The sequence below is a fragment of the Hemitrygon akajei genome, chromosome 7, assembly GCF_048418815.1.
Source record: "Hemitrygon akajei chromosome 7, sHemAka1.3, whole genome shotgun sequence".
Taxonomy (NCBI): domain Eukaryota; kingdom Metazoa; phylum Chordata; class Chondrichthyes; order Myliobatiformes; family Dasyatidae; genus Hemitrygon; species Hemitrygon akajei.
In genome coordinates this window covers 26,733,963-26,746,100 of record NC_133130.1, presented here as the reverse complement: position 1 = coordinate 26,746,100, position 12,138 = coordinate 26,733,963, and the positions used below count along the sequence as shown (strand labels likewise).

Below are 12,138 nucleotides of genomic sequence, written 5' to 3'. Positions count from 1 at the left end.
ATTCAAGCCCCACCAGAGTTGTCAATCATCCTTCTGTGATTCAAGTTTAGATCAAAATTGCCATTTTGCATGTGAGATGGCTTCCTGGAAGTCATGCTTACTCTAACTTTCCTGGATCACTAATCCTAAAAGCTACCGATCCAGCCTTCAGTAGATTTTGAATCTCGTTTCATCTAGATCTTCTGGTTGAGGAAGATTGAATGATTTTGTGGTGATATATTTGTCCACTAGTGTCTTTATAAAGTCCATGACAACTGTGGCATACTCATTCAGGTCCTCTGATGAGCCTTTGAACATGGTCTAGTGCCCTGACTTGAAGCAGTTAAGTAGCCTCCTCCACTGCCTCTGTAACCATTTCTTTGTTGTCCTTACCTATGATGTCTTTCTCTCTAGTCTCTGCCCAATATGCAAGCAGGAGGAGGACAGCCAGTTGGTCAGATTTCTTGAAATACAGTCAAAGAAGGAATGGAACAGTTGGCATTCTTGATGGTAGTGTAACAATGGCTGTGTGAGCTGGGTCCTCTGGTGCTGCTGGTAGCTGGGCAGAGATTTATTTAAACTGGCTTGATTGAGGTCTCTGGCTTTATGCACTGCACAACCCTCTTCTTCTGAGGGCTGTCAAAGTGGAATTAGATCACCACTTCAGGGAAAATAATTTCAAGAGCAAGGCAATGAGACCTTGCAGATGGCTCTACAGAGCTTGTTGGGCTTGTTGCGCCGAATAGCTACCTTTTGTGTTCTAACTATTGTGATTTATATGATTCTAATTCTGAAAAATAACATTGACTGGACTGAACTGAAATTGACTGAACTCTTAGTGTTTTATATTCTGTTTTTCACTCATTTGTTTTGTAATTTACACAATTAGTTTTTTGCCAATTGGTGGTGGTGGGGGGGGGGGGGGTTTGATGTTTTTCTTTAAATAGGTTCCATAGTTTTCTTTGTTTCATGGCAGTCTGTGGGAAGATGAAACTCAGGGTTGTATACTACTTAAGTACTTTGAATCTTTGAATGGTATTGTATGGTCATTTTATTTTAGTAGTGGATTTTTAATCTGCATTGTAATTTGGCAGATGGTTGTCAATTCAATTTAACTTCCCTAATTCATTGCCTGTTACACATGATAAATTACTCATCAGATTTGTTTAAATAGTTCCAAAATAGCTTTTAATTGAAGGGACAATGGTTGACTCGCTCATAATTTCCATTACGCTCATCACTTTACACAGAAAACCAATAAGTAAAAAACAGCTGAAACAATTCAAACTGTATATCATACGTCACTGATTGTTTTTGCTACAAAAAAATCTAGCTATTCTTTTCTAACACACGTAAATGTTGGGAATCCCAAATTATCAGTTAATTTCCATTACTATTAAAGTTTCCATATGATATCCAAAATATACGAAATGCTTATGAATTCTTATTGTGATAGAAAGTACAATTATTATTTCAGAATTATTTGTTTGATCTACTTTTATCTGGTAACAAAAGAATGTAAGAAATAGGAGCAGGAGTAGGCTATCTAGCCCGTTGAGCCTGCTCCACATTCAATAAAATAATGGCTGATGTGACCATGGACTGATCTCCACCTACCTGCTTTTTCCCCATAACCCTATTATGCAAAAATTCAGCCAACCTTGTCTTAAATATATTTACTGAGGTAGCCTCCATTGCTTCATTGTGTAGAGAATTCCATAGATTCACCACTCGTTGGGAAAGGCAGTTCCTCCTCATCTCCATCCTAAATTTACTCCTTTGAATCTTGTGGCTATGTCCCCTAGTTCTAGTCTCACCTACCAGTGGAAACAACTTTCCTGTCACTACCTTACCTATCCCTTTCATAATTTTATTTTCTATAAAATCTCCTCTCATTCTGAATTCCAGCAAATACAGTCCCAGCCAACTCCTTGTAGTCTAACCCCTCATCACTGGTAATCTGTAATGATAATAATAAGTACTTTATTTCTCACAAATGGGAAATTATTTTGTTATAGCAGCAGTATCTAAAAACACACTTAGCAATAATAAAAAATGATTATTAACTAATAATAAAGTACAGAATATATGCAATAATAATTTACCAATGTGCAACAATAATGTACGGAATAATAAAACAGACTATTGTACTATGATGTGTGTTCTCCTGTCACACAGATGAACTGTTGTATATTCTGTAATGATCCTTGTGACAGCAGAGCTGACTGAGTTTTTTCAAAAGGGTACTCCACTGCTTCTTCAGTAGGTAATGGAGAGGATATGCCACATTGTCTATGATGGATAACAGTTTGTTTAGTGACCTCCTCTCCACCACTAACTCAAAAGAGTCCAAGTTGTGGGCAAGGATGGGTCCAGCCTTTTTGATGAGTTTATTTAGTCTTTTTGCATCACCAGCACCGATGCAAAAGACGACTGAACTCGCTACAACAGACTGGTAAAAGATCTCCAACATCCTGCTGCACACATTGAAGGATCTCAACTTCCTTTGCTCATCCCCTTCTTGTAAACAGCCTTGGTGTTGGTTTTCCAGTCAAGTCCGTTGCTGAGGTGCATACCCAAGTATTTGTACTCCTCCACCACCACAACTTCTTTTCTCAGAGTGTATACAGGACTTGTCATGGTCCTGTTCCTCCTAAAATCAATCACCATCTCCCTTGTTTTGGCCATGTTCAGGAGCAGGTGATTCCTCCTGCACCACCCCACGAACTTGTCTGCCAGTCCTCTGTACTTCGGCTCCTGCCCATCTCTGATACACCCACCACCGCAGAGGCATCAGATACAAAGATTCATCACCTTTTCTAAAATGCCAAACAGAAAATAAGTTACAGTTGATTGAAAATGGAGTAAAGGATGCTTAATGTATTATAATAATGTATACATGAATACTAATTTACTATTCAATCAGTTGGGGTGTCCAGGGAGGGGTACCCCCTCTGGCTATACTGCTCAATCTGGGGCAGCTTGCTTGCCTTTGGTCCCCAATGGATACTCAGCTCCCACCTGTGTCCTCAAGCAGCTGTTTGCACCTGACAACAGCTACATCCCAGAACACAACTTCGACAGGCGGTCTAAACCAAGTGAGGGTAGCGGGCAGCCTAGCACCTCAGTGAAATAGGGCCATGCTTCTCCCATCATGTCAAGCTGACTGGGCGGATGAGATCAACAGTGAGATCCAACGGTTAAGAAGGTAATACTGCAACGCTCCATGGAGAGCAAAGGGTATGACAAGGCACAGACATCATGGCCGTTCACTGCAGACAAGGAAGACCCCAGTTTGTGATGCTTGTTTGTACCACTGGACCCAGATTTCAGAGGGTGAGAAGTGGAATTACCCCATTTTAAAAACTCCTGCACAGGTTTCCTACATTGGTGGTTGTCCATACGTCCAACAATCAATCCATACTTCCTCTTCAATTCAATCCAAGGTAATCTTTGCAAATTAACATGTGAAAGGAAAACATTTTGTTGCTATGATCTATAAAAGAAATTAAAAAAAACTCAGAAAGAACATAAATTCTAAAACTTCCATGTTATTCACACGAAATGCTGGAGAAACTCAGCAGGTGAGGCAGCATCTACAGAAATGAATGGTGATAGTGTGACTGAGAATAAAGAAAACAATTAATAGAATTCAACAACACAGCCCAGCTAGAAGTCCACTGTTGAAACTCACACATAAAATGTTGGAAGTCAGACAATCAGGAGGGGAATAAGCAGTCAATGTTTTGGGCTGAGACCCTTTGATCAGAATTGGAAAGGGGGCAGAAGCCAGAATAAGAAAGTGGGGAAGAGGAAGGAGTACAAGCTGGTGGATAATTGGTGGCATTGTAGTAGCAGAATGACTGAAGTGCTGTATCTTCCCTGAGGGCTAAAGGTTAACGAGCAATTCAAAGAATCTGTTAATGTAGATTTACTAAAATCAGGCTTGTACCTTGTTAATTTAAAAACAGATATCAAATGGTAAAAAGCACTGACATCTGTACAATCCTTACATCAAAGCGACTTGTCAATTTTACTGTACTGTAAATGGAAATAATTTTGTTATTTCTTCATTCTGAAAATACACTTTGCTGGGTTCTATCCAGGATATTTGTAATTTCTCACCTTATATCTGTCATTTGCTTATGCACTTCTGAAGGTCCCAGTTGTATTTCAACCCTTTTTATTAAAATTACAGCACAGGAGAACATACTAAGGGATTGATCAAAAGCTGGATCGTTATTAACTGGAGCCTAATACCTCATTCCATTTTGCTCCTGTTTCTTTTGACTCCATTTCCTCCTCTTCGGATGGCTGGGGCTGTGGTTAGCAGCTCATCTAGGTGAAGGAAAACTCTGATCTTAATCCTCCACTGCCTTGCGGCTATACCCACGCATGGGGAAGGCTTCGGGAGTAAACCCCGAGGAAAAATCTGGAGCTGGAGTCGCTAAAGCAGTCCTACATTGAGTTCAATACTGCCTGGCAACTCCTGCGTTGCAGCTGGTACCAAACCATATCAGTCTCTTGCTGTTCCTTTTGATTCATCAGTTGCATGGAGAGCGGGAGCCTGCTCCATGGGCAAAAGCTTGCTCTCCGTGTCGTACTAGCCCTGGCTTGCATATCATGTGGACAGCTGGAACACAATATCCGTGGTGAACTCTGACCAACAGAGGGCCTCATTGTTACCCCCCACCCCCCCCATTCCTTTAAACATTGATACGCTCTGCTAGTACAAACATGAGAGAATCTGCAGATGCTAGAAATTCAAGCAGAACACACACACAACGCTGGAGGAACTCACAGGCCAGGCAGCATCTATGCAAAAGAATAAACTGTCAACTTTTCGGGCTGAGATCCTTCATCATGACTGGAATAAAGATGAGAAGTCAGAGCAAGAAGGTGGGTGGGGGGAGGGGAGGAGAGGAAGTAGTCCTAGGTGGTAGGTGATAGCTGTAACCAGGAGATGGGGACAGGTGAAGTAAAGAGCTGGGAAATTGATTGGTAGAACGGGTAAAGGGTTGTAGCAGGGGGAATCTGATAGGAGAAGGTAGAAGACTGTCAGAAACGAGCCACGCTCCCGAATAATGGCTTCAAGACAAATTCAAGGAAACAAAGTTTATTAACAGTTCTGCAGAGCTGGGCCCCCTCAGAGAAGGGAACCCTGAACCTTACAGGGCAGCAGGTTTTATCCTTCTTCCTTACCCCTCCCCTCCCTTACTCGGGAGGTACACAGTGTTTTCCCATTCCATATTTGGAGTTGTTTTTTTACACGTTTCTGTAAAACAATAGTCCATATCTCAGGACTTCAATGATTCCACAAACAGTTAATTTTGTCAAGGCTTCTGCATTCATAATTAGATCACACTTGTTTACAGACTTTAACCCAGACATAATTAAATCACATTTGTCCCTAAACATAATTAAATCACAGTTGTCCCTAGACATAATTAAATCACATTTGTCCTTTGACTTTAACCCGGACCTGTCAGAAACGCACATCTTAATTTTGAATCTTACAAAGACCATGGAAGAAAGGGAAGGGGGAAGGAGCATCTGAGGGGGTAGGTAAGTTGATACAGGGAGAGAGGAAATGGGAAATGGTGAAGGGAGGGCAACTACTGGAAATTCTCAGAAATCGATGTTCATACTATCAGGTTGGAGGCTACTCAGATGAAATGTAAAAAGTTGCTCCTCCAATCTGAGTGTGGACTCATTGTGGCAGTAGAGGAGGCCGTGGACTGATCTGTCGGAATGGGAATTGCAAACAGACTTGAGATAGGTGGCCACTGGGAGATTCTGCTTTTTCTGGCAGACAGAGCTTGGGTGCTCACCACACCAGGAGTACTGGATACAGTAGATGACCTCCACAGACTCACAGGTGAAATGTCACATCATCTGGAAGGACTGTTTGGAGCCCAAAATGGTAGTGAGGGGCAGGTGTGACACATGTTCCACTTGCGAGGGAGGTACCAAGAGGGAGATCCGTGGGGAGGGGCGAATGGACAAGGGAGTCGCATAGAGAGCGATCCCTGCGGAAAGCAGAAAGTGGGGGGAGGGAAGATGTGGGATCCCACTGGCGATGGTGGATGTTTTCGAGAACGATGTGCTGGATACAGAGTCTGGTTGGGTGTTCAGTGAGAACAAGAGGAACCCTATCCCTGGTGGGAGTGGCAGGAGAATGGGGTGAGGGCAAATGTGCGTGAAATGGGTGTAGGAGAGCAGCATTGATGGTGGAGGAAGGAGAGCCCTTTCCTTTGAAGGAGGGGGACACCTCATTAGTTCTGAAATTAAAAGCCTCATCCTGAGAGCAGATGCAGTGGAGACCCAGAAATTTAGAGAAGGGGATAGATTTTTACAAGATACAGCGTGGGAAGAGGTATAGTCCAGGTAGCTGTGAGAATCAGTGGGTTTATAAAAGATTGACAGTGGATAGACTGTCTCCAGAGATAGAGACAGAGAGATCAAGAAAGGGGAGGGAAATGAAGAAGGTACATTTGAGGGCAGGGTGGAAGTTGGAGGCAGAATGTACCCTCAGGTAAATTTGTTTAACTATTGCATATCATTCCACTCCTTAACAAACTGTCTTATTTTCATTTTTATTCATTTCCAGTGATATATATATATCATTAAGCAATTTCTTTTATAGTTAGATTTAATATGCAGCAATGTACCTGATACTGTAATTACTTGGGGTAAACTCTTCAATGTTCCAATATACTCGTTTAGTTTTTGTTCTTTTCCCATTCTTCTAGAGTTCAACCATTTTCTCTCTGCCCTCCCTCAATTGCTTGTCCCTCTCCAACTCTCATCCTTGTATTCCCATGTAACTACATCTGTGTTCATAGTGCAGCATTTCCACATTAGCTGAAAAATAGTCTCAACATCCACAAAATATCTAATTCACCATCTACCAAGAACAATAGCAGCGGTCTCAACGTGCCGCTATGCTGTCTGTGTGGACAATGTATTCTCCCTGTGATTTCACGCGCTTCCTCCGGGTGGTTCAGTTTCCTTCTGCATCCCAAAGATGTGGAAGCACATAGTTACCTGGTCACTGTAAATTGCGCTCTCACTCACTCTTCCCTCAAAGATTCTGGTGCACATCTCCCTCCTCCCGATGCCCTCATCTCAATGTGCCCTTCCCAGTCTCTCTACAAAACTGCTCACCCTTATCAGGTCCCTCAGCTTGACCTCGCCCTTATCACTAATGCATTGCCACTGATGCTCCTTCCTCATCACCCACTCAATCCCTGGATGATCTCTCATCACTATTGTCCCCTCCACCCCCCCATTTCCACGAGGTGACGGGACGGGATCGCCCACATTACGGGATATCTTCTCCGATCCCTTTATACTACTCCATGATGCCTGGTGTTTCTATCACGCCACCCTGACGTTCAGTGACTCCCCCTCCACCGCCACGATTGCCGAGCTTTCCCAACAACCCATTTGGTCGGGGATTCCCCGCAGGACGCACGGCACTGACTGCCGCAGATGCCTCTCCCCCCCCATCATCCCAGGGTCTCGGTTTCCCCTCCGCCCTCAGCCGCCAGCCATTCCTCCTATCACCCACACCCTGCCTCGCCACCCCAAACAATGACCCACAGCCTGGGTTCCCCGCCCACCCCCGTGACGTGAGGCGCCGCGCCGCCGTCGTTTCCTGTCCGGTTGCCAGGCTCTTGTGACGAGCGCTGCCGGGGTTAAAGTTGGCGGCGGGCCGGCTCTTCCTGTTTGAGAGCAGCTTCCAATATGGCGGCTGCGGCAGCGGCCGACTCCGAGCCCGAGTGGCTCGTTACCCGCGACGGCTGCTTGAGCTGCGAGGAAGGGCTGCGCAGCCTGGCCTACCATCCGTCCCTCAACGCGATCCTGGCCGTCACCAGCCGCTCCACCGTCAAAGTCATCGACGGCACCTCGGGCGCCGTGCTGCAGGTGTCCCGGTTAAACGGTGAGTCAGTGCGGGCCGCGGCGAGCCCGGTGGATTGACGGAAGAGACGGAGCCGGCGCGCCCGGCCCGTCTTTCCGACCCTACGCGGCCAGAGCTGCTGCTTGCGTCCTCTCCCGGGGGCCTGGAATGGTGTAGGGAGGAGGATGCGGCAATGTGGCAGGAAGGGACCGTCGAAAAGATCCCCGGCCTGTGACAGCTGAACCGGGGTGGAGTAGGGTGGGATTGGAGAAAGTGGGGGAGTATTAGAATAGGAGCCCCAGGTGGTATCAAGACTGGTTCTTTATCCCGTTGGTAGAATTGATGATGAAGGCCCGAGCACAACCGAGTGACGACGGGGTGTGTACCGGCGACACTGGGCCTGGGGGCAAGGAGTGTGCACGGGGCGGGGATGGGTGGATAGCTGTCACGATAATAGTCGCCGATTGTGTACCCGGCCCTTGATCCCTGTTCACGGCCTCTTCGTACTCCCGGAATCGCCGCCTCTCTTCCTCTTCTATTGAGACCGGAACCTTGGTCCTTCAAATATGCTAAAAACACAGATTTCAGTCTTCGAGGCTCTCTGTGTTACTACGTTTATTAAAATGTACAGAACTTATGAATGTCCACATGATTGCAAATATCCTAAATAGTATAGATATTCTGAAAGTTAAATATGTTCACATATGCGAAATTTTTAATCTTCATGAAAACATCCATGTGCCTAGTGATGCGCCCGCTTATAAAGTGGGCATAGTATTAGGGTCATTCATCATTTATAAATACTGTGCTTGCTTAGTTAATGCTAATGCAATGCCCCTATATTATTTATATTGTCTATGTATGCACTGTAAGGTGTGAAGTACAATGATAAATTTGTTTTCCTGGTGTTACCATATTTAAAGTATACAGTAAATGTTAAAAATTAGTAAAAAGCAAAACTGTCTTTTAGGGTATATTAAATATATCATTTACAAGATTCACTTTACAAAGGGGCATTACACTTATCTGTTTACTGAATCTGAGAGGTTGTTATAAATGTACATCTAAATGAAGTGTTTGTATTACAAGCTTTGGTAGTACAGTATACACGCAACCATCTGATATCCATAGGGAATGGGGGTTGCCAGTTGCTCACCTAAATATTTTGTGCATGAACATTTAAATAAGTTGCTGAGCTATTTGTCATCTCATTGTTCTTTTTAATGAACAAAGTTTTATACAGATATTCTATATTTTAAGTCTAAACATTAATAATAGAAAGTTTAATGAATGTACTCACCATTACCTGAAGTGCCAAATTATCCAATAGAATGTTGTTGCTAATCAGCTTAAAACTGCCCTGCCCTTGTGCATAAATTAAAGTATATTAACAATGATGTTTTTGCGCTTATTTCACATAACACTTGAAATAAAATACCCATTTGAGCTCGTTTTCATAATACTGGTTGCATAAGAATTTTAGAAACATGAGTCCTGGATAACAGAGGTATGCTGTCCTTTTACTAGCTCGTCATTATGAACTGTTCCAGAGTGTACTTTGGTTCTTTTGTTATCAATTATTTTTCTGTTCCGTGCTTCATAAATTTTATGGCATCCTATATGAAGCAAAGTATTATTTGATGGGATTTGAAATATTAAATGTTGGCTTTTATAGTTTGATCAATCAATATCATTTTGAATTTGGTTTTAAACAGATTTGTCTCTTGTAAATGTGGAATCAAATTTAAAAAACAGGTTTAAAGTCTTTCCTATCTTTTCTCTATAATGCAGAAGTTAATGCAGTTTTTGTATCAGATAGATGCTAAAGTAATCCGCTACTGTCGGTCTGTGGTAGTATGTAGAGTCAAAACATTGCACAAGTTCAAATCTCTTTTGAGTGACTTTGATAAAGAAAACTAGTGTGATACTCATTGCTTTGCTGAGGGAGTACCATGGTATTAGAGGTTCTCTTTTATAAAGGAAATGTTAAACTGGAGCCATACCTGATTCCACTGGGAACTTGACTTCCAGTGTTCTGATCTACATTTGGTCTTCACTGTGCATTTGAGCATTGTAGTTAGGAGCATTAGAAGGGCAAGCTTCCCTTTGGGCCTGCACTGCCTTTCAATAAAATCATGACTCATCTGATTGTAACCTCAATTCTGTATTCCTGCCCACTTCCTGTAACCTTTCCCTTGCCTATTAAGGTGCCTTTACCTGAGACCTATGCAAAGACTCTGCATCCTCTGTTCTTTGAGCAAAATTGTCCCAGTGACTTGTGACCCTTTTGAGAGAGAGAGAGTGAAAAAAGTACTTCATAATAAGTGTGTGACTCTTTGTTTCAATTGAATGACCCCTTATCTTAAATAGTGACTTCTGAGTTCTACATTGCTTTCTCTCTGCATATGTCGTGTCAGGATCTCAACATTATCAGGTCATTATTGTATTACAGTTTGTGCTTACTTTGCAAGGCTTCAAACATATTTCATTTGACTTGTCCTGAAAGATTGCAAGTACAATTCTTAATTGTTAGTAACCACAACGTTACCTAATTTTGATTGTTCAATTTGTATGAAATTGCCATCCCTCTAAGATCTGCAAAGACAATAAATTAACCGTCATGCACAGATACTTATTTATACATTCAAAATTTTACTTAATTGTATGTACAGCAAATGATATTCAACATGTGTTAATATGACTAGGTTGCTTTCAAACAAAATTGAATTCAGGTGAATAATCAACTGTACAGCATGGGAGTACATAGTTAGCAATTCTGCCTCAGCTACAGGAATGCAGATTTGATCTGACCTTGTGTGCAGTGTGGCATTTACAGAATCTCTCAGTGACCTTATAGATTTCTGTTGGGTGCTCTGGTTTCCTTTCACATTCTGAAAATATGCTGCAGGTGAATTAGCCACTGTAAATCATACCTTGGTGTAGTAAGTGGCAGAAGTGTTGATGGGCTTGTGAGAAGGAATAATTTGTAGGGCTCTGTGGAAATAAGAGTGGAATTGGGTGGATGGGAATACGCCATTGAGGTTGGGACCTGGTATACACTGATACACTGATTTGTTATATTTGTGTTTTGTTAAATATTTAGGAGTATTGACTTGCTTTGTAAGACTAATAGTAAGATGTTTTGATGTAGCTCATATACATTGAATAAGTGACATTCCAACATTGTAAAAATAGGAATATTTTTCAGAAAAATAAAGATTTCTTTCCCAACCTCAGTAGCTTGAACTAAGATTCTCCATATTTATCTGGCTTCACTGCTGCTACAGCTTTTTTGAGCAAATGATTCTATAAAACTGAAGAAATTCTAACTGCTATTGGGAATTTGACAATGCTAAATTATCTAATGACCTGTGTTCTAAACAAAAGAATGGCAAATTAGTATTTAAAAAAAAATAGATTCTATGGGAGGGAAGCAGATTACTCTTTCTGGACAGCTGGTTATAGATTTGACATAAATCTGAACGGTGGAATGATTTCAGAGCCGGTTGGACTTTCACAGTGAACAGTAGTGCCCTGTGGAGTGTTGCAGAGTAAAGGGACTTCGGAGTTCAAATACTTATTCCCATGAACGTGGAGTCACAGGTGGATGAGGTGGTGAAGAAGACTTTTGGCATGCTGGATTTCTTCGGTTAGGGCAATGAAAAGTCATGATGTGGTTGTAGAGGATGCGGGTGAGGCTCTGCTTGGAGTATTGGCCACTGTTTCAACCTGCTATAGGAAAGATGTTATTAAACTTGACAGAGTATAGAGATGATTTACAGCGACCCTGCTGGGATTTGAACTGAATTACAGGGAGTCATTGGACAGGCTAAGATCTTATAGAGGTAGCTTTCTTTTTCCCCAAAGTTTTAGTATCAAAATCTAGAGGGCATAGGGTTAATGTGACAGGGAATGAGCAATTTTTGCTTTACATAATTTGGGTGATATGTATGTGGATCAGCTGTCAGGAAGCTGTTGAGGCAGGTATAATAACTTAGATTGGAAAGGTTTGAAAGATTATTGGAAAACATGCTGGCAAATGGGACTCAGCAGCACACAATGCTGGAGGAACTTGGTAGGCCAGGCAGCATTGATGAAAAAGAGTACAGTTGATGTTTCAGGCTGAGACCCTTCAGCAGGACTGGAGAAAAAGAGTCAGTAAGAGGGTGGGGGGAGAGGAGGAAGATACACAAGGTGATAGGTGAAACTGAGAATTTGGGAGGGGTGAAGGGGTGAAGTAAAGAGCTGGGAAGTAA

The 12,138-nt window shown here is 42.5% G+C and overlaps 1 protein-coding gene across 8 annotated transcripts in view; it reads left to right on the top strand.

Moving 5' to 3' along the window:
* Nucleotides 1-7,672: 7,672 nt before the first annotated feature.
* The window catches only part of birc6 (baculoviral IAP repeat containing 6), a 246,679-nt gene continuing 242,213 nt past the window's right edge, over nucleotides 7,673-12,138 (top strand). For all 8 annotated transcript variants that reach the window (XM_073050528.1, XM_073050534.1, XM_073050532.1 and 5 more), the window contains exon 1: nucleotides 7,673-7,924. In XM_073050528.1, coding sequence (XP_072906629.1) covers nucleotides 7,729-7,924 — 196 coding nt within the window. In that variant the 5' untranslated portion in view covers nucleotides 7,673-7,728. The remainder of the gene's footprint in view (nucleotides 7,925-12,138) is intronic.